Source organism: Syngnathoides biaculeatus, chromosome 23, assembly GCF_019802595.1.
Source record: "Syngnathoides biaculeatus isolate LvHL_M chromosome 23, ASM1980259v1, whole genome shotgun sequence".
Classification (NCBI taxonomy): domain Eukaryota; kingdom Metazoa; phylum Chordata; class Actinopteri; order Syngnathiformes; family Syngnathidae; genus Syngnathoides; species Syngnathoides biaculeatus.
Genome location: NC_084662.1, coordinates 16,293,877 through 16,316,040, shown reverse-complemented (window position 1 = coordinate 16,316,040; position 22,164 = coordinate 16,293,877). Strand labels below are relative to the sequence as shown.

At 42.5% G+C, this 22,164-nt stretch overlaps 2 protein-coding genes across 2 annotated transcripts in view; both read left to right on the top strand.

The window, feature by feature from the left end:
- The window catches only part of myt1la (myelin transcription factor 1-like, a), a 52,250-nt gene extending 38,383 nt beyond the window's left edge, over positions 1-13,867 (top strand). Inside the window, exons 15-24 of the mRNA XM_061812145.1 lie at positions 122-349; positions 3,840-3,967; positions 4,041-4,106; positions 4,218-4,280; positions 4,348-4,431; positions 4,957-5,178; positions 5,259-5,350; positions 5,441-5,544; positions 7,332-7,475; positions 8,055-13,867. Coding sequence (XP_061668129.1) covers positions 122-349; positions 3,840-3,967; positions 4,041-4,106; positions 4,218-4,280; positions 4,348-4,431; positions 4,957-5,178; positions 5,259-5,350; positions 5,441-5,544; positions 7,332-7,475; positions 8,055-8,195 — 1,272 coding nt within the window. The 3' untranslated portion in view covers positions 8,196-13,867. The remainder of the gene's footprint in view (positions 1-121; positions 350-3,839; positions 3,968-4,040; positions 4,107-4,217; positions 4,281-4,347; positions 4,432-4,956; positions 5,179-5,258; positions 5,351-5,440; positions 5,545-7,331; positions 7,476-8,054) is intronic.
- A 602-nt stretch (positions 13,868-14,469) lies between these two features.
- Positions 14,470-22,108, top strand: e2f6 (E2F transcription factor 6). The gene is made up of 8 exons (XM_061812967.1): positions 14,470-14,749; positions 15,529-15,852; positions 15,982-16,028; positions 16,603-16,655; positions 17,215-17,422; positions 19,554-19,709; positions 20,207-20,321; positions 20,881-22,108. Exons 1-8 carry the CDS (start codon positions 14,633-14,635, stop codon positions 21,049-21,051), a joined length of 1,191 nt encoding a protein of 396 aa, XP_061668951.1. The 5' UTR covers positions 14,470-14,632; the 3' UTR covers positions 21,052-22,108.
- The last annotated feature ends 56 nt before the right edge of the window (positions 22,109-22,164 follow it).

Here is a 22,164-nt window from a genome sequence, read left to right as displayed (position 1 = left end):
ACCAAGATTTCCAATTGTCATATCATAAATCATAACTGTCCAAAGTTGTGAATGTTAGTGGGCACAGCAACTAACTGACAATCCCTGAGTTCATCATTCATGTCTCTGTTGTTGGCGGTAGAGCGCGGCGGGCGACCCGGACGACGACGAGGGCGACGGTGATGACGCGGGCGGGCAGCCCGGCGGGCCCGAGGGCAGCGAGACGGTGCTGACCCCCCTGCAGCCGATGTCCCCGCAGCGCCAGGCCCTGCTCAACAGCCACCGATACCAGCTGAGCCAGGCCGACTGCTGGGACCTCCCGCTGGACTACACCAAGGTCAAACGTGTGGACGAGCACCAACACAAGGAGGTAAACGGAGAAGCTGCCACAGTTTCTCTTTGCTGTTTTGACTCTTCTTGCTCGTCCTTAAAAATCACAACGTGAGACAGATGGATGGATGCCATGATAGATGGGTGTTGGGTACATGATTCATGGGTGATGGAAAATATTAAAAAAGTTATTGAAAATTTGCTGGAAGTTACGTGCATGTGTTACATAAGATATAAACAATGCGAATGTGAATTGTAACTGACCCCATAACATCTTTGTCATCTGACTTGTAAATTTAAGTGAAGGTATAATATCTTATGCATTCATCCATGATCTGAGCCGCTTATCCTCACAAGGGTTGCGGGAGTGCCGGAGCCTATCCCAGCCAACTTTTGGCAGGAGGCGAGGTACACCCTGAACTGGTTGCCAACAATATCTTACGTATTGTATCTGGTGTTTAAATAATACAATATAAAGTAGATATTATTCTATTTCTTACTCATAATATGAAAAATGTGTTTCAAATCAAAGTCAAATCATCAAATCATTTGTGGCAGGTACACATGAATGATTTTCACACTTATTTTTCAAAGTGTCACATGTAGCAGGCTGATACAGTAATTTTGTTTCGTTTGTTTGTTTATTTGTTTATTTATTTTTGGGGGGTAGACTACATTTTGGAATCACTAATGCCCACCCTCTTCAAATCATTTGAAGAGGAAAGAGAAAAATAATACAAACTTCATCACTAACTTGATGACATTAGCAAAAATGTTAGGGTAATTCTCGCAGTAAAACGTACAAACACAACATTGTTTTGTCCACAAAAAGTTAGTTTCAATAGTTTCCATTGCTGCTGGTAGGCGCAAGCTCCCCACATGTGCCTTGTTTGTATTAATTATATATATATATATATATATATATATATATATATATACATATATATATATATATATATATATATACAAATATACATAGATAAACCTCGTGTCTCATTCTGTTTGTCGCCAGTACCTTGAGCCCCGTCACCACGTTTCAGCGTTCCTTGTACCTCGTCATTGAACCAAAAGTAAGATTAAACCCTGCTTTATTTTTCGATTTGCTTTTTGCCTCACGTTTTCGATAGCGTTGCCTTTTTGGACTGCCTAACCATGTACCAAGCTCCGCCTGAAATTCAACCTCTCGTTGCATTTGGGTCCTATCCGGTGTTCTGGCTTTGACAGAACGAACAAGCCAGAACATGGATCCGGCAGACGCGTAAAGCCCTTCAAGCGCAGGGACGACGCATCGGACAGCTCGAGGAACAAATCGCTGCCCTCCATCTTCTTTTTAGGGAACTATCTGAGCAGCAGGACACTATTATGAGACAGATGGCCTCACAGTTGTATACTCTTATCGATAGGATTCAGAAAAAGGAAACAGCTGCCTCAATCAACATGTCACCCCCTGCCACCTCTGCTGCTATCTGCCCACCGCTCCCTCGCCCGGAGAGGTTCTCAGGAGACTCCGGGAATATCGAGGCATTCATCACACAGTGCGAACTCCATTTTGACCTGCAGGCAGCTGCCTTCCCCACCGAGCGGGCGAAGATCGCTTTAATCATTTCACACCTGACTGGCCGTGCAGAGGCGTGGGCTACTGCTCAATAGGGCCCCGACTTGGTCACATCATTCATGGTCATTGTTTGTGAAAACTATGGAGCAGGTTTTTCAGTATTCTAAAGCAGGGTGTCAGATTGCTGAATCGAATTTTGCATCTGAGCAGCTGAGAGTCAGTGGAACAACAGGGCACTTCTCTGCATTTTTTTTCCCCCAAGGGCTATTCCTCGCCATCAATGATCACTTGGTCGCATTAGACCTTCTGACCGACTTGGACACACTCGTCATTCTCAAACAAAGGGCTCATAGATTGCAAGATGGACAGAGCTCTGCCAGAAGGATGCGTCTTGATGCGCTGGGAGAACGAGCTTCAGTGACCAGACGAACCGAGGTCAGACACCCGCTGCTAGGTTCGATCCAACCCAGTTGAACCCATGGAGCTGGGCAGGATCTGTCTCTCCCCTGAGGTACGTCACCGCCGGCTGAGGGAAGGATGATGCTTCTACTACGGGCAGTTGGGTCATTCCATGAAAAACTGTCATGTCAAAGCAGACGGTGCCCTCAACATGGGCAACGGAATGGTGAGTCTTAATTCCAATAAGAAATATCCTCTCCGTTATATGCTCTCCGGATCAAGAGATTCAAACGGCAGTTTTCATTGACTGGTTTGGACGGCAACTTCTAAACCACTCTCCTCATTCGGCGCATGCGCCTTAGAACCTTTGAAATCAAATGTCATCGCAACATCTATGCTGCAAATGGCAGTTTTTTTTGGCCGAGATTACTCATCGCACCCAAACGCTCGTGTTGACATTTCCTGATTTCCACTCGGAACATATTAGTTTTCACATTTTTGACGCCATGAGTTATGACTTGATTTTGGGGAACCTTTAGTTGAGATTACATAATCCCCATATTGACTGATCCTCTGGGCATGTTATGATTTGGGCCAGTGACTGCCCCCAGACCTGTTTCAAGCCACCATGTACTGTTAAAGGAGATGTCTCTAAGGAAATTCCACAAACCCCATAGGAAGATCCTGACTTGTCTCAAGTGCCCACCTGTTACCATGACATGATAGACGTGTTCTCTAAGTCCAAAGTCAAATCCGTTCCTGCTCCCCGTTACCTGCAACAGAGTCCCATGCCTGATCCTGTTCCGGCGGCCCATAGCGCCCGACTCATGCACCTGTTCCGGCAGTGCTCAACCTGCAGCTGCCTTGTCCTCCTCTTCTGGCAGTGCTCGACCTGCTCCCGCCACCTCTTGCTCCAGCAGCGTTCGACCAGCGGCTGCTGCCTGGCACTGTTGCCCGCCTCCTGTTTTGCTTTTGGGTTTGGGTTTGTCTTCACAGACCTCCGAATGTAAGGCCACATTAGGACTCTGGTGCTTGGACTCATGGCCTTGAACAGTCGCCGGACTGACCCTGGTTGGTGTCTCTGTGCCCTCCTCCAATCCCCCTACCACTCACCCTGGGTTGGTGATTTTTTTTTTTTTTTGTGCATCTCTGATTTATTCCTTTTGGGAGGGGGTCCTCTCATGGACACGGTCATTCCCCTGGCTTGTGTGCGTCTGCTCCTGGGAGCATCGTCCCTATTTCTGCCTTGTCTTCACTTATTACACCTTGTATATAAGCCTCATGTCTCATTCTGTTTGTCACCAGTCCATTGAGCCCGATTGTCACATTCCAGGGTTTCTTGTACCTCATGATTGATTATTTTTTGTCCTTGCCCTTTGCCTGATGCTTTGGATACTGTTGGCTTTTTGGACTGCCTAACCATGTACCGAGATCTGCCTGTAATTAAACCTCCCTTCTTTAACTTTCCTCGTTTTGGAGTTGTGCATTTGGGTCCTATGCCATGTTCTGCCCTTGACCCGTCCGAAGTTCCAGCAGTGATGGGCTGTAGTCGTCTTCTATGTGGTCCTTACACCAGGGTGACGAGCTGGATGCCTTCCGCGAGCTGCTGGACGAGCAGCACTACCCGGCAGACGTAAGCGCTTCACCCAGCCCCAAGCACCACAAGTACTCGCCCTGCAAGGAGGCCAAGAAGGAGCTCCTAACGTAAGACGAAAACTCCCATGCATAGAAATTGTTTTTGGTAGTTGGGAGTTGACGCGTATGTCATCTTCTTCAGGCTGTCGAGCTGTCAGCTGGACAAGAACCTGAGAGGAATGATGCCCTCCAATACGCAAGAGCTCAGGTGAGTGTAGTAAATTGTCCTGAAAATTAAAATGTATTGAATCATTTTTTTTGGCATCGATTACTGACTGACAAATTACGTTCCCTGATCAGTAATTGTCGTGTCCCTCAGGTGTCCCACGCCCGGCTGTGACGGATCGGGCCACATCACCGGAAATTACGCCTCCCACAGGAGGTAACGCAAGTTGCACCGTTAACTTCTTTGTTGGTTCGCCAACGTTATGTTACGTTGCCTTCTCCAGTCTGTCCGGTTGTCCTCGAGCCAAAAAGGGCAGCATCAAAATCCTCCACAGCAAAGAAGATAAGGACGAGCAGGAGCCCATCAAGTAAGTGTACCAACAATCTCCTAATTCTCAACCATACACCATCATGGAAAACCTGGATTCATCAATTCTTTAATATCACTGATTGCCTGTCCCACTGGAATGACCATAACCAATCAACCTATCATTTTTGGTTGTCATTTGTAATAATGACAAGTTAAATTCCATAGTTTCATTTAAAAAGACATATACATATATTATGGGAAAATATGTCCTGAAGACTTTTTCGTACATTATGTTACAATCATATCCACTCAATTTGGTGTTGACTGGTAAATCTGGTGTTGGTTGCTCATTTTCCCAAACTTTCCGGGGGTGCGCTAGTTCTAACCAAAATGCCAACTTTGCGTTAAATTTGAGGCATGGGTCTTTGAGACATTTTCTACCCAATTTGGTGTTGCTCTCTGAAACTGGGGTCGATGGCTCCTTTTTCAAATTTTCTTGTGGTGTGGGGGGGGGTGTGGTCTAGTTCACGGTGTTCTTGAGCTATTGAGTCCAAGTGAGAGTTCTACAGGGCGTCTCTCTCAGGTGTCCGGTGCCAGGCTGTGACGGCCAAGGTCACGTTACCGGTAAGTATGCCTCCCACCGCAGCGCGTCGGGCTGCCCCCTGGCTGCCAAACGACAGAAAGACAGCCACGTCAACGGGAGTCAATTGGCCTGGAAGTCGAGCAAGACGGACGGCATGACATGTCCCACGCCGGGCTGCGATGGCTCTGGCCACGTCAGTGGGAGCTTCTTGACCCACCGGAGGTGAGACATCCCAATGTGGAGACTTTGCATCTTATCACCATGCCAACCGGTGGGAATGATGTGCGTGTGCTTTACTCCAGTCTCTCCGGTTGTCCCCGGGCCACCTCGGCCATGAAGAAGGCAAGGATGAGCGGCGTGGAGATGCTGACAATCAAGCAGCGAGCCAGCAAAGGTGAGACGGAAGCAGCAACATGCAAATGCAAACAAAAAAAAATAAACGGGATGCGGTTTTGTCTTCTTTATTTTCCCCTGTCTGATTCAGGCATTGAAAACGATGAAGAGATCAAACAGCTGGACGAAGAAATAAAAGATATCAACGAGTCCAACAATCAAGTGAAGTCCGATATGATTAAACTGAGGACGCAAGTAAGAAAAGCAAAAATATAAATTATTGTTCATTCAGCTTTAAAGACAAAAGTATTGGGAAAATGATAGGATCCTATACGATGATGTTGTGTCCGTGGGAATTGGGGTGGTGAAATATTCCTATTCCTTGTGCAAAGGTTTTGTTGCTTTGACTTGTGAGTGCAAACTCGAGAGGCAACGAGTGCTGCACAGTGGCACCTTGTTGTGACGTCACTTCCATTTTGCCGGTGTGGCGCCCCCTCCTCACGAGGGGAACTTTTGCTCTCGAGGAGAACGCAGGATGTGTCTCTCTCGCCATCTCCAACGTGAGTCAGTAGAAGGATATTAAGCATAGCAAAAGAGCATTCAAAGCACAACAGGAGAGCTAATATGAGATAACTTTATGGACAATTAATCAATTTAATCCAACACCCTGTACAAGGACATAACAACACAATTCCTAAACTCGACAGCTCGTATCATATTGTTGCACGCTTTTGAAAATTTTCAAACCAACCTTTGCTTGCCGAAAAGCTTCATCCTCAAGGGGTTGAATGATTCATTGCACCTTCAGTTTTTTTCCCTCTTTTTTCAGAATTTTTTTGCTGTAATTTAATGGTTTTAATCATGTAAAGCACATAGTAACCACGTGTATGAAGTGCATTATATAAATAAATTTTCTTTGCTTCTACTTTGTAAATATAGCATCGTATGGCAAAAATAATTGCTATTGCGCCCAAACCTCTCCTTTCCCTAAACAAAAAGTTGTGCTTTTACGGCATTATCAAAGGTAGCCTTTTTTGTGAACCAAAAATTTTTTGAGGGTAAGTTTTACATTTCTGTGCCCAAATATACAGTCTGTCCCATAAGGCTCCATACACTGGAAAAATAAAAATTTCTTGACATAAACCATTTTTCTTTATATGATATGCTCTATTGCTTCTATAACATTCTTGACTGTATGTCTACTACTACATCTTGCTAGATTGAAAACACTTCGTTTTTTTTAACTTGACAAGTTTTGCTACGATGTCGTATGTGTGATATTCATCCCATGATTTATGTTAAATGCGCTTCCAACCATACGACTGGTGAACAGGATGATTTCAATCCCTTACTCTATATTCAAATGCATTTTTTAGATCATGTAAAATATAAAGTAGTGGCGGCACGGTGGATCAGCTGGTAAAGCATTGGCCCCACAGTTCTGAGGACCCGGGTTCGATCCCGGCCCCACTTGTGTGGAGTTTGCATGTTCTCCCCACGCCTGCGTAGATTTTCTCCAGCCACTCCGGTTTCCTCCCACATCCCAAAAACATGCAACCTTAATTGGACAATCTAAATTGCCCCTCGGTGTGATTGTGAGTGCGGCTGTTTGTCTCTTTGTGCCCTGCAATTGGCTGGCAACCAAGTCCGGGTGTACCCCGCCTCCTGCCCGTTGACAGCTGGGATAGGCTCCAGCACTTCCCGCGGCCTTTGTAAGGATAAGCGGCAGAAGAAAATGGCTGGCTGGATGGATGGATGAAGTACATGTTAAAACCTTATATGTATGGAATGTATTATATCTCCTATGTAAGAAGACTTATGGACACCCTGTGTGTTTTTCACGTCTTGTGGTCCAACCAATCAGGTGGGCAGTTGTGGCTCAGTTAGTAGGTGTGGATTGACCACTAATCCAAGGGTCAGTGGTTCAAATCCTGGGCTCCAACTGCTGTCAAAGTATCCTTGCGCTGACACGGAAACATTAATTGCCTGCAGGTCTGCAATGTAAATGGAGAAGCTCTTCTCAGTCTGTGTCGATGTGTTAGATCACCACGATGGAGAGCAGCCTGAGGTCGATGGAGGAGGAGAACAAGGTGATCGAGCAACAGAACGACTCGCTGCTGCATGAGCTGGCCAACCTCAGCCAGTCGCTCATCAACAGCCTGGCCAACATCCAACTGCCGCACATGGTAATAACACCCACAACTCAAAAGTCTGGATTACAGCCGGTCTGGATTTATTGGATCACAACCGTTTAGACGGATTTATTTGGAAACTGTTTTTCAACAAGTCGGCACGGAGGAGGGTCTCACCTGACTCGTATGTGACTATCAAGTTTGGAATTCACTGTAATTGGCTAACAGATCCTTGTCGATGGTGCTGTCGCATCGCTTTGGATTTGCAGCCAGCACTGCTTTTGAGCAGAAGAGAGAGATTACGCGGTGAATTTCTTCTCATCACCGTCGATTACATCAAGCAGAAGAGCATCTAATGTGAATCTACCTTTCACTATATGTGGTGGAATTTGTTTTTTTTTTTAGACAAAATATTTTGATGTAAATTCTGACTGTAATGGTGGAATCTGACTTCAGTCAATATTCGAGTTAAGTCGCTACTGTAGGAACGGATGTCAGTCGTACACCGAGGACTCCCTGTACATTGTTTGTAGTGCACGTAAAATACATTTTGGACCAATAAAGTGAAACTGGGTCCTTTCTCGCAACACACTTTTGGGAATCAGCGATTGCGTGTTTCCCCTCTGTTGCCAGGAGCCGATGAACGAGCAGAACTTTGACACGTACGTGAACACTCTGACGGACATGTACACCCACCAGGACCAGTACACAAGCCCGGAGAACAAGGCGCTTCTGGAGAACATCCGACAGGCCGTCCAGGGCATCCAAGTGTAGCGCCGCTGACGATGCCATCGCCACCACAAACAAAGGCAAACAAAGGTTGTTGTTATTTTTGGGGAGTTTTATTGCTGCTGCTGTAACCTTCTGTCGTTCTCCTCTCACATTTACACGATCACCACTTTAATTTACGTATTTATTTTTAATCACCTCACTTTGTTTGGATCAAACGTTCAACTTTTGTACATTTTCATACAACCTGATAAAATGTGACGTACAGCTGCTAATAATGTATTTATTTATCTATTTATTGATTGGTTGTTGGGCAACGTGAAGCGCAATCAAAACGAGAGACAAGAGTTCAAACATCATCACGCGGAAATGCCAAGTGAACGAGTGTAGGAGACAATCTGCCATTGATTGATTGATTTGATTGATTGGTCAATAAGCCACATTGATGAGCTGGTGGGACAGCAATATTGGCATGATTTATTCAGATGCAATCTATATTTAAAAAAAAAAAGTTTGGGTATATGCAATTTCTTATTAATTCAACGATCATTGATCAGCGATTGATGTTTTTACTGGTTTTGTATCCACTTTTACTACAATCACGTCGTAGGTGAACACACACACAGGGACGCCTTTTGTTTTCATATTTTGACGTTTTGCTTACCGTGTGTGTGTCTGGGTGTAGATGGCGGGCGTGCGGATGGGCAGCTGGACTTACAGGGTCACACACACCTCATTGTACATTTGCACTTGTCGTCCTCTCAGCAGATTTTTTTTCTGACATGCATGCACTTTACCGGGGCTCGTGATGAGCAAAAAAGAAAAAATGGTGTGCGGTCCCGACTTGGGCATTCCGAGATTGATATGTGGAGGCAAAACGCACACATTGGCTGCAGTCTGAATTTGTCATTCATTCCCTCATCGTGAATCACTATACAGTGGTGCCACGACATTATGATTTTTTTTTTTCAGACTAGAGCACTCGTTGCCCCCCCCCCACCCCCCCCAAACCACACCACACTACACTTAACGGCAAAAACTGTGTGGTCGCAATTAACTCCATTCTACTCACGTTACAACAAGCAGCAATTTGGCAGACTGATCGAAAAACTCCCAATTGAAGTTTAAAACTAAACATAAAAAACAAAGCCAATTTCACGTTGCGTATTTAAAATCCACATTCATTTTCCTACTGTTCGTTTAATGCAAACAGAATGTAACGCGCCATAGATAGGCTAAGGACTAGCAGTGATAGTCGCGGTGATATAATGCTCTAAGCCAGGGGTGGGCAAACATAGAGTACCTTGAAACCAGTAACTAGTGCATGCCTATTCACAGGCAAATGTTTGTTCTCCTCTGCAAAATATTAACATTACTGCGAGTCCTTTATAGAGCTCGTTTACGTGATGTCATCATTTTCACGGCACCATATTGCCGGTCAAAAAGAGCTGCTCGACAGTGTGGGGGACATTGAACCGGAGCAGAATATTCAAAATGCCCGAGACTTGTTGTGCTGTTGGTTGTTACAACAGACAAGACAGATATTCAAAGATGTCATTCTGTAGAATACCAGCTAAAAAGTCGAGAAAAGATCGATGGATGGTGCCCAACCAAATACTCATGACTGTGTAACAATCACTTCATTTCAGGTAGGAATTATTCTTCTCAATCTCAAATTCCCAAGAAGTATTTATAATCCCAAATTAGCTCATTTGAGAACAATGCGTTTAAAAAAACAAAACAAAAAAAAGACAGGGAGTTGCGGCCACACGTTAAACTTTGGTAAACCTCTCCCCGACAGAAAAGAAAAGGAAATTAAACCGTCTGTCACAGAGAGGTTAACATGTGGCCGCAACACGCTTCCGTGTACGGGGGCTGAAGCCTATCCCAGCGGTTTATTTTCTTTTTTTAAATACGCATTGGACTCATTTGAGAACAATGCATATTTAAAGAAAAAAAACATCTGTCACGGAGAGGTTTACCGAAGTTTAACGTGTGGCCGCAACACTCTTCCATGTACGGGGGAGCCGACTCGCTGTCATCTTTTTTTTCCCCAATCATAGTTAACGAATGCGCGTTTGTGTAAAACCATGGGTCACTTATTTAAATATTGGTATTTGTATTGAAAAAAATCAGAGTGGGTCCATCACTATGTGGGATTTATTCCTGATTGAGAACAAATCCAGCAACAAAGTATTTGTATGCGTCCAGACTTTTCTACGCTTTCAAACTCTTCCGTGTAAATCTCGACGACTTACTCACCAGATACACGTGTAGATCCAGTTGTCCAAGACAAGCAGAAGTGGATTAACAATCCAGTTTATCGGCCAAAACATCGACTTCGGCATTAAATATTGGTCCTCTATGCCAAGTGTCTCTCATTTTTCCACGTACCTTCATTTATTATCACCTTCTAAATGTTTAACAGTATCGAACAAAACTCTGGCAGTCGTACTATAAGACGTATTTTTGCGTCGTCTCCAATTGACTTAGCATTGAAGAATGGTTTGTTTGACCGACACTTCCGGGCAGTGACGTGATTTGATGACGTAGGTCCACGAGCTCTATAGTAGTTGTAAAACTCTTCTACGTTTTTCTGCAGAACTGTATTACACAACGGAACGAATCAATCATGATGCATAAAATAATTCTTTACCTCCTATTCAACAATGCTATGTTTTTATACAGTATGTCATCATAGAGTGCTACTTTCCTTATTATAAACATGAATATTTTTGTTGAGCGTTATGGGGAGGCTGGAATGGATTAATGGCATTTTCATTCATTTAAGTGGGGGAAGAGGATTGTAGATGCATGTTTGCGTGGTCACGGGATGACTTCAACCCGCGTTTCCAAGCACCACTGCATAGTGATTTTTATATGCTGATTTTAGATTTTATAGTTGACTACCACTAAAAATACCTTCGTAGTGATTCATGAGTAGTGAATGATGTATGAATCATTCCTTACTCCCTAATGACTATATACTCATTTTTACATACTGCAGTGAACTATAGTTTAACAATTAATAGCATATTCCATAATCACTACATAGGGATTTTTATAAAGTGGACAAAAAAATGATCCATCAGCAAAATTAAAAAAAAAAAAAAATTTTAGAATGCAACTTGGGCGCCTTTAACGACGTCATCGCTGTCGGATTATTACAACGTACTGGATCAACGTCAGCTGGTGGATATTCCATGACGAATATTAAAGGAATCAATAAATGATGAGAACATTGATTGAAACCGAAGGTATCTTACAACATCAATAGAAACAAAGCACTTTATGTCCATGCGTGTTGTGATGTGCTCGTTGAGAGGTTTTCGCACCACAACTTCTGAATTTGTCACGTGCCAAAAATCAAACAATACCACGGAAGATTATTTTTCTGTCTAGTGAACACCACATAGTGAATACTTGGGTGCGAACTTCCTGTACAGCTTTTGTTCACCTTCTTTGCATTGAATTTTTTTTTTTTTTTTGTCAAAGAAATAATGTGAAATGATCAACAAAAGGCCCACTAAACATTTTTCAAGTGAACAGCAAATGTACCCTTTTATAACAATCAGCACCTCATTTTTAATATCCTTTTTGTGTGTATTTTGCATTATTACGTGATTTCGCAGGCGTGGCGAGCCTTTCCGAGAACAGTGTTGGAATTATTTGATTGTGAAAAGACGAGTCCTGTTTCTTCAGTGTCGAATAATGAAACTATGGACTTGCGGTGACTGCTGCCAACCTCCGGTGTCATCTTGTGAAATATGGATTGTGATTATGGCCGAATCGGGAATGGAAAGCCATTTGAGCAAGCATTTCATATCCACTTTAAGCTCAATGCACGAGTGTGCTCTTTGTCCTCACTTGTAACACAATGCAGCGCACTTGTATAACGACTGTCTTACTAGTAATCCTTTTCTCTACAACTCGTACTACTGACCAGTTAACTACCAGCTCCAACTGAAATTCCCAGGTGAACAGGTGATAATTACTTGATCGGCCCCAATTTCCGATCATGTTATCGTGATTGGGACGACTCTAGTTTTAAATTTGACTGCACAATCAATTGAAAATCAAAAATTGGTGATAAACGTACCTGTTGAGCAGAAAAGTTGCTAATTCTGTGTTGCTCCTGGTTGAACTTCCTTTGCTAAACTTGCATTGGGTGTTTTTTTTTCTCTTCCAAATTGTTTCACTAAAGCACCTAGTATGACACCCAGTACATACCGTAATTTCCCGCTTACAGAGCGCACCTGGTTATAAGCCTCGCCCAGTACATTTGTAAAGGAAATACCATTTGGTACATACATAAGCCGCACCTGTGTAAAATCCGCAAGTGCCCACTTTGAAACACGAGATATTTACAAAGAAAACGGTACACAGAGTTTTCAAAGTTTTAATACCTTAGCTTAACATAGCAACAACACGCTAGCACAAATAGGCCTGGTAAAAAAACAAAAACAGGGGCGGCAGCTACACAGTAGCAACGCGGTAGCACAGCACTTACAGGGCCGGTTAAAAAAAAAAAACATACCTAAATCACTCAGACACGGCAGTAACACAGTTGCAATCCGCTAGCGGCGCTCACGCTAGCCTGGCGCTAACAGGGCCTGTTTAAAAAAGAAAAACATACCAGTAAAAATCACTGAGACACAGCAGCAACACGCTTGCACAACGCTAACGGTTGCGCAGCGCTAACTTCTTCTATTTTTCCTTTCGGCTTGTCCCGTTAGGGGTCGCCACAGCGTGTCATCTCAGATGAACGCACATTTGTTTGGCACAATTTTACACTGGATGCCCCTCCTGACGCAACCCCTCTGCATTTAACGGGGAGAGAAGCTTACAGGACCTGATATTCCCAAGCGGTCTCCCACGGTAAAAGTCACTTCCTCGGCACTTATATTCCACCGGTCTCTTACTTTTTCCGCTCGAGTGCTCCCTTGCGGCCGTTAGAAAAAAGTGCACAAATGAGCCACGTCACCGCATAAGCCACAGGGTTGAAAGCGTGTGGGGAAAAAAAATCACAGCTTCTAGGCCAGAAATTACGGTAGTTGTCATCCTGGTGTGCAGAAATCATCAAATCAAGTCGTACAGTTGTGAGGGGAAAAAACGTTACTTGTAAGAGACGGGGAACCATAAAGTGGCTCGAGAGAATCAGATAAATGCTCAGGCGGCTTGTCACTCTCGAGGGTCTGATAATCAGCATTGAAGAGGACACAAAGCAGCAAACTGGAAAAAGAAGATGGATATTTTTTTTTCCCCCTTCAAGTTGGGATGTTAAAGCTCGACTTGAGCGACGTCGAGGCTTTCGCCTTCCTGCCGACGAGCTCCAGCTTGTGTTGACTTTTTCTTCGGGCAGCAAGAAGTTCTCCAAATGAATCCCAGAGGAGGAGACGAAAGCACAATTCACAGACAAGACGCTGGACTAGATGTTGATCACATGTACAAACTACTGACCATGAAGAAATGCATATGAATATTTGTGAAATGCTCATTTTCTTTTTGTAGGAGTGCATTCAAAGACTTATTTTTTTTTTTATGCATTGCTCCTTTTTTTTGTTCCTTTTGTCACTTGGAAGCACCTGGTGACTTTTCTTAGCGCATGGCATGAGTTCTTATCTTTTCGGCTGCGTCTTGAGATGATGCGTTGCTATAGATGCTACTTTCATTTTAATTGTGTCTATTATTATTATTTTTTTTTAATCCGGATGGTGTTTGGCATCTCTTGCTCTTCTGAATAAAGCTTGTGTTGCAACTTTGACTGTCGCCGCTTTTTGACTCAGAGAAGCGACCACTTTGGGGCTTTTACCATCACGATATGTGCAAAAATATTTAAATATAGGTCGTTGAAATAGCTATTAAAACAAAAACAAAAAACATTTCTGATAAGTAAATGGATATTTATGCATTTGTGTTAGAATGTGACCTAATTTATTTTGTATTAAATTGTATTTACTTCTTAAATATATGTTGAAATCAAGATTTAAATCATTAGAATAACATTTTAAAATTATGAAAATAAATAAATATTAAAATTGGCAAGACGAAAGATTGAAATGAATGAAAACTGAAATAATTCATATGTTAAATATGTAATGAATTATGCCACACAAATTCTTCTTTTCCTGAAATACTTCAAAATACTGAGACATTGAAATGTTAAAATAGTTTAACATCGATGTTAACAGGTGGAATAATTGATGACGCATTTCTTGAATTATTAAAGATTTCAGTTCGGAATGGAGGCTTCGCTCCTCCATACATTGACAGAGCTCATTAAGTCCAGCAGAGGGCGCTGCATTAAATATACAGTCCACGTTTCCCCTTCATTGTTGTACTTTCGCGTCTATGACACGCCTCTTCCGGTTAGAGGAACGAGCGTGGAAAAGAAGAAACAGAATCTTGATCTCAATCCAGCGGAAAGAGTCGACGGCGGGTTCGGATGCGGAGTTAGCCCGGTTCGGTTGGATGCGCTGAGCATGGTCAAGTGTGTTGTTTCCGGCTGTCGGAACCGGCTGCTCAACGGCAACCGGGGCGTCTTAAACCGACCGCTGAAGAGATTCTTCCCATTCCCAAAAGATCCGGCAAGGGTCAAGGTACCGACACACTATCGCAACCCAAACAAAAACTACGTCCTTATCGATTGTATTCATGTTTCTTCTATCATTGACAACCTTCCTTCTCCCGTCTTCGCGCTCTGCTAACTTTAGCATGTAGCTCATGGTGGTGTGCGGATGTTTTTTTGTTTTGTTTTCAGTGTTCATTGGTCTTGACAATTTGTCAACCAGTAGAAAAACGATCACGTAACGAAGACAGTACGCAGTTTCCGGGTAGGCAACGCCGGGCTGCAACATGATTGGCTCCTGCGGGAGTGGCAGGCTACACAGGTGGAATGAGATGACCGTCCCCACCATGCATCACATTTGTACCAAATAATAACGTTTGTTTTTTTTTTTTAGTTAGTGTTACGTTTAGCTCGTGTAGTGCCGTTTAAGATGTGTTAAGGTTAGGGTAAAACACATTAACGACGCCTCATGTGCTACTGGGATACAGCAGCCAATCAGAGTGCAGTCGAGCGTGTACTAGAGCCAATATTATTAGCGCAGGGCGTGTCCCGCCAGGAAACATTGCGGGAATTCGAATTACGTGGGTACGCATTACATAAATTGCAAAATAAAGAAGAAATTCTATGCAATATCTGCAGGTATGTTGCCACAGTTAACACGTATGTGTACAATTCTAGAAAAGATAGCCGCAGATGGTGGTTAGCAGTAACGTGAAACGAATGCTGTTTCTATGGTTGCGGGTTATTTAAATTAATCTTTTGAAATTTGACGTGTGTTAAAACACGACTCGTGATGATGATGACGATCAGGTATGGTTGGCTGCGCTGCGAGAGACAGACAAGCAGGAAGCGGCGGAGCAGCACTTGATCTGCGAGGAGCACTTCCTGCCGGAGGACATCTCCAGAAACGGCGTCAACAGCGACGCCATCCCCATCATGCCCCCCTACCTGGACGGACCCCTCGGCGGCATCGGCGCCTGGACGGTCGACTCGTCCGAGGAGGACGACCAGTGGGGGACCCCGGGTGGCGAGGAGGAGGAGGAGGAGGAGGGGGAGGAAGAGATGGAGGAAGAGATGGATGGAGGTGACAGTGTAGCCCCTGTGAGACCTCCTTCTCCACAACCTCCTCAGCAGGTCACTTTTAATAATAATATTACCTGTACTACCCATAAGTAGAACAAACATAGAATAAAAAGTGCTAATTGAAGGAATCTATTAAAAGCTACAATGTAATTTTTTATTTTTTTAACTTCTTTCTTCCAGGTTCCAAGTGAACCTGTGCGTGTTCCACCTCAGGTGAAGAGTCCAAGGTTAACATTTTTTTTTTTTTAAATGAATGCATCTTCCAATGACTTCAATGCATGTTTGATTTTAAAATTGTCAGTGTTAAAGTTACTTTTCAACTGTTTTGAAATATTTACTTTTGAAATGTCGCAATTGAACTTTTAGTTGTCAACACAATGCGTTGTAAAATTAAATCTTTAAATTGTCTACCCACGAAACACTGATGACCTGTGAATGACCACATGATAATTATTAATTTTTTGTTTTTATAATTTAATTCACACATTTACAAATACATGTAAAAAGGTTTTTGAGCATTTTCATTGTATTTGCATTAAATCAATTGACTCATTAGATGAATAAATTCAACAACATAAATCACCGCATTTGGATTGACCCATTTTGGGCATAAAATAGCTAAATTATATAAAATGCAATGAATATTAAAGGAGTCTTGATCATTTAAATGCTCGATGGGCCAGATTTAAAAAAATGCCCACACTGAATTTGGTTCATTGAGCTGAACTCTTTGGACATGAGGGAATTTTTGTCTGAAATCAGATGAAATATTTTGCTTGAAATTGTTTTTGTTCTCTGCAGTGTGGACCTTCAATCCAAAGAGGATCTTCAGACAGAGGAGCCACACGTAGCTGGTACAATAATGTTGTACATATTACATACAATTGCTATTTTATGTGATCATACGTACAGTGCTCGATTTATATCATTATCCATATTTACCGTTTTTTATTTTATTTATTAAACAGCCTATCCTGGGTGTCTTATATTGTATTATCTATCTATCTATAATCTATTGAAAATTACATGCCACGGTGGTCTGTTGAAATTCAACATTAATTGCATGCATTCTCTTATCCCAAATCACGCCTCTCCATTTAAATGAATAGTAATGCAATTTATTTGTTCCACCCCAATTTTTTTTAATAATTAAAATTGGATGAAATGGAATTATAATCCATAAAAAAACACTAAAAACATCATAACCTGCGAACCCTGAAAATGTGATCACGAAACACGACTGTAGCTAATGTTTTGTAATGCATGAGTGTCACCGACTGGTATTGCCTTTCACTGCAAGATGTATTTTTGTGACTATTGGTGTTGGGACAATTTTTAATGCCGGTCACGGGATGAATAACATTTATCTCGTTCTGTCTGTGTGTGCACGTTATCTACTGTTTCCTTCCCTAGCTGTGCTTCCAAATGTCCTCCCAGAAGAGCCGCTGGTAACGCTAACACGCCGGCTCCTGGAGCTCCTCCTGTTGTCTCCAGACAACTGGCTGGACCTCCACCAGGCAGCCAACAGGCTACAGACCCGCAAGGGTCAGGTCTACGACATCATCGGCGTGCTAGAGGGCCTCAGTGTGGTCCAGAGGATATCAAGTAGGGCCAAGTGGATGTGAGTGCACACATGTCACCCTGACAATTATGGTCATATCCAGTTGCCTGGACACAATTTATAGAGACAGCCATGCTTCCTCTAGGTATGATGTGCAATATTAAAGTATTTCCATGGTGGTGTAGCACAGGTGATTTGTGACCTCGGGACATTGGAATGGAGCGCCTCACCTTCATCCAATCTGGGAGCTATGACGCATGTCCTACTTTTAAAAAAGAGTGTACTGGGTCAGAATTCATGCACCGGCGACCTAAATGGCACATGAGCTAAACAACTTCACTCATCATTTACAGTGAAGAAAATAAGTATTTCAACGCGCTGCTATATTGCAAGTTCTCCCACTTAGAAATAATAAAAGTGTCTGCAATTTTCCTCGGAGATGCATGTCCACTGTGAGAGAGATTATCCAAAAAGAAAAATCCAGATATTACAATGTATGATTTTTTTTTAACGATTTATTTGTGTGATACAGCTGTAAATAAGTATTTGAACACCTGCCTATCAGCGAGAATTCTGACCCTCAAAGACTTGTTAGTCCACCTTTAAAAGTCCACCTCCACTCCATGTATTGTCCTGTGTGTGAGGTCGTTAGCTGCATAAAGACACCTGTCCACCCCATACAATCAGTAAGACTCCAACTTGCAACATGGCCAAGACCAAAGAGTTGTCCAAAGACACCAAAAACAAAATTGTACAACTCCACACGCCTGGAAAGTGCTACAAAGAAATTGCCAAGCAGCTTGGTGAAAAAAGGTCCACTGTTGGGGCAATCATTAGAAAATGGAAGAAGCTAAACATGACGGTCAATCTCATTCGGAGTGAACCCCCATGCAGGATATCACCTCGTGGGGTCTCAATGATCCTTAGAAAGGTGAGGAATCAGCCCAGGATGACGCAACAGGACTTGGTCAATGTTCGAGTTCCTTTTTGGTCAAAATTCCACTAACCGTGTTTGGAAGAAGACGAATGATGAGTTCAATCCCAAGAACACCATCCCTACTGTGAAGCATGGGGGTGGTAGCGTCATGCTTTGAGGGTGTTTTTCCTGCGCATGGGACCGGACGACTGTACTGTATTGAGGAGAGGATGACCGCGGCCATGTATTGTGAGATTTTGGGGAACAACCTCCTTCCCTCAGTCAGAGCATTGAAGCTGGGTAGTGGCTGGATCTTTCAACATGACAATGACCCGAAGCACACATCCAGGAAAACCAAGGAGTGGCTTCGCAAGAAGCATATCAAGGTTCTGGTGTGGCCTAGCCAGTCTCCAGACCTAAACCCAATAGAAAATCTTTGGAGAAACTGAAACTTCCGTGTTTTTCAGCGACAGCCCAGAAACCTGGCTGATCTAGAGATCTGTGTGGAGGAGTGGGCCAAAATCCCTCTGCCGTGTATGCAAACTTGGTGAACAACTACAAGAAACGTTTGACCTCTGTAATTGTAAACAAAGGCGACTATAACAAATATTAACATTGGTTTTCTCACGTGTTCAAATACTTATTTGCCGCTGTATCACACAATTAAATTGTTTAAAAAAATCATACATTGTGGTTTCTGGATTTTTCTTTTTAGATTATCTCTCTCATAGTGGACATGCACCTACGATGAAAATTTCAGACCCCTTCATGATTTCTAAGTGGGAGAACTTGCAATATAGCAGGGTGTTCAAATGGTTATTTTCTTCACTGTTCTATGTACAGTAATGTTAAAAATTATAGGAGTCCAATGTGTCAAACCAGATTAATTCACGTTTTCAGTACATTTTTTTTTTATTGCTACGTGTCAAACTAGTTACCAGTGAGTGCAGTAGATTCTCAGAAAACCAACAAGATGTAGCATTCATGATATCCATGCTTTTAAGGCTGTGCAATTGGGCAATTTGTGTAAAGGGTTGTGTTTCAAAAATGAAAAAAATCAATCAACTAGGTCATCAAGTTCTTGAAAAACGGGTGTGAATCAGGTACTGGTAAATTGTTTAACATGTAGCAATAAAAAAATCTGCTGAAAATGTGTATTATTCTGGTTTGTCACATGGGATTCCGATTATTTTGAACACGACCCTACTAGTTATACTGCTCATCTACAGATAAATATAGTTTGAGATTGAGTTTTGCTTTTTGTCATTCATTTAGAGGGCAGTGTCCAATCTCACACTTCATGTGGAAGACTGTGCCCGAGTTCAAGAAGGAACTGGAGAGCTTGAAGATGGAGGAGAGCACGCTGGACAGCTTCATTAAAAACTGCGCTCAGCAGCTCTTTGATATGACGGATAACGAGGAAAATGCAAGATATCCTTTGGGCCTCAGCCCCCGGGAACCACCGTGGTGCTGCTTTTTTTCTGTGTAAAAGGACAACAGTAAGATTCACCGTAATTTCCGCCTACAGAGTGCACCTGGTTATAAGCCTCACCCAGAACATTTGTAAAGGAAATACCATTTGGTACAGACATAGGCCGCAGCCGCGTAAAAGCTGCAAGTGCCCACATTGAAACTCGATATATTTACAAAGAAAAACGGTACACAGAGAGTTTAATGCTAGCTAACGGCCGGACCGGTAAAAGTCACTTCCTCGGCACATATATTCTGTCTCCCTCTTACCTTTTCTGCTCGCGTGCCCGCTTGTGGCCGTTAGAAAAAGTGCAGAAATTCACCGCATAATCCGCAGGGTTGAAAGCGTGTGAAAAAAGTCACGGCTTGGAGGAGGCCGGAAATTCCTGTAGAAATCAAAAGTCGACCAGTGTGATGTTATTTATGAATGGCCTTCCACCTTAACTTCGTGTGCGCACGGCGGCCTACATCACGCATGAGGACGTCAGCCGGCTCGCTGCCTTCAAGGAGCAGACGGTGATCGTGATCAACGCGCCGGAGGACACCAAGCTCGAGGTCCCGACGCCCACACAGGTAAACAAACAAAAGGATTCCCTGCTTATAATGTAGAATTGTTGACTGTAAATAAAATATTACATAGGCATGCTACATATGACATATATAATTTTATGGGTGTAATATTGTGTCCTAATGTTACTGCTAAAATTATCATGCGATCATCATACATATAATTGCATGTTAAAGGTCAAGTGTCATCCCTATAAACTTCGGAGACGGATTACATGCCGGCATTTTGGCTAACACGAAGGAACATCAAGCTATCTTCCCACAGGTAAAAGTAATAGAAAGAAACGAGTGCGCTACTGCCTCCAACATCACTTCCTGCTTCTTGTCGAAAACAAAAACCTCGAGAGGATTTTCATGGCGGTAGTTACAAAAAGCCATATACGTCAAAATCATTTTTTTGTGGTGAAAAAACAGCTGGGTCCATACCGGCTGGCGTTTTTTCATTAATATACTAAAAATCATCCATTTCATGACACTTGACCTTTAGGTCAACTATCCATGTCGATGAGTTGTTGCACTATTAGTGTGCGCGGTTGTGGACTATATCTGTGCATATGTGGCGCAGGACAACATCAAGATGCACATGAAAGGCGGCAAGGGTCCCATCGCGGTGATGACGTGTGACTTGGGCACGGGCGGCGTGCCGGTCAAGGAGGAGATGAGCGGTTGTTTCATGACGCTGGAGGAAAGTCGCATACAGACGCAAACGTTGCACACGCACAAGACTTCCCGTTAAGATGAGAATTTTTTTTTTTTTTTTTTTTTTTTTTTTTTTTAGGGGGGTTTCGCAGGGGACAGACATTTGGAATATCTGAGGGGAGACATGCCTGATTTCTTGCTTTTTTTTTTTTTTAATGAACATTCACCACTGCAGACAAAAAAAAATGATCTGAGGAAAAACACCACTGCTGCTACATGCAGGTTTTTTGTCGTCGTTAAGTTTTTCTGTCATCGCATGAATTTTAGGAAGTGTTGTCACCTTGCTGGCTACAAAAAGGTCTTGTCTTCACAGCAATTCTGGGAAATTGAACCAAAGCCCTTTCCAGGTATCACGTGGGGATGTTTTAAGTTTGTTTTTTTGTTGTATTTTTTGGGGGGGAGCAAGAGACTGTCATAATGTGTTTCAAGATGCCTTTTTATTCAGAGTGAATTTCTTCCTCATCATCAAGCTGACAGGCCTTTCACAAACTGCATTCCTTAACATATATACTTCATAAATTGCATATATTTAATTTCAAAGATGCTGTAAATGGAAAAAAAAATAAACCCCAACACCATGTGAAGCTCCAGACATTTAACTCGGTAGCCATACAAACTCGTTCAGTTACACTATAAAGTTGCTCTCTGTATTATTTAACAAGTATATCATGGAATAAATTTTTTTTTTACAAATCTGGTTAACTATGATGCATTTTTTTTTTTTTTGTCTTTAGTTCATTTTTTTAAAATTACTTCTGGTTGTATATCAGTTTAATCTTTGCGGGTGAGCAAAATTATTTTTCTAATACTGTTGGTGATAAACCAACATAATTGGTTGTAGGAAATCTAAATTTAAAAATAATGTAAATTTGTTACGGCTTTTTAAAGCCTACAGTTTTATTTCAGGTTTTACTGGTTTATACCTGTGGTAGCCTACTTGGAATTCGATTTTTGCAATGAGGGTTTACAAATTGCCTTTGTATTACTGTTATTGGTTGTAAATGGAAAGTTTTGTGATTCTGTAAAATATACAAGATGAAAAAATATTTAAAGTCATCTCTTCATGGTTCTATTTGTGGTTCTATGGTTCGTGTTTATATCTGTTTTTGTTGGTTTGACAGCTGTCGTAGTTCAAGTTTGATTTCGTTTT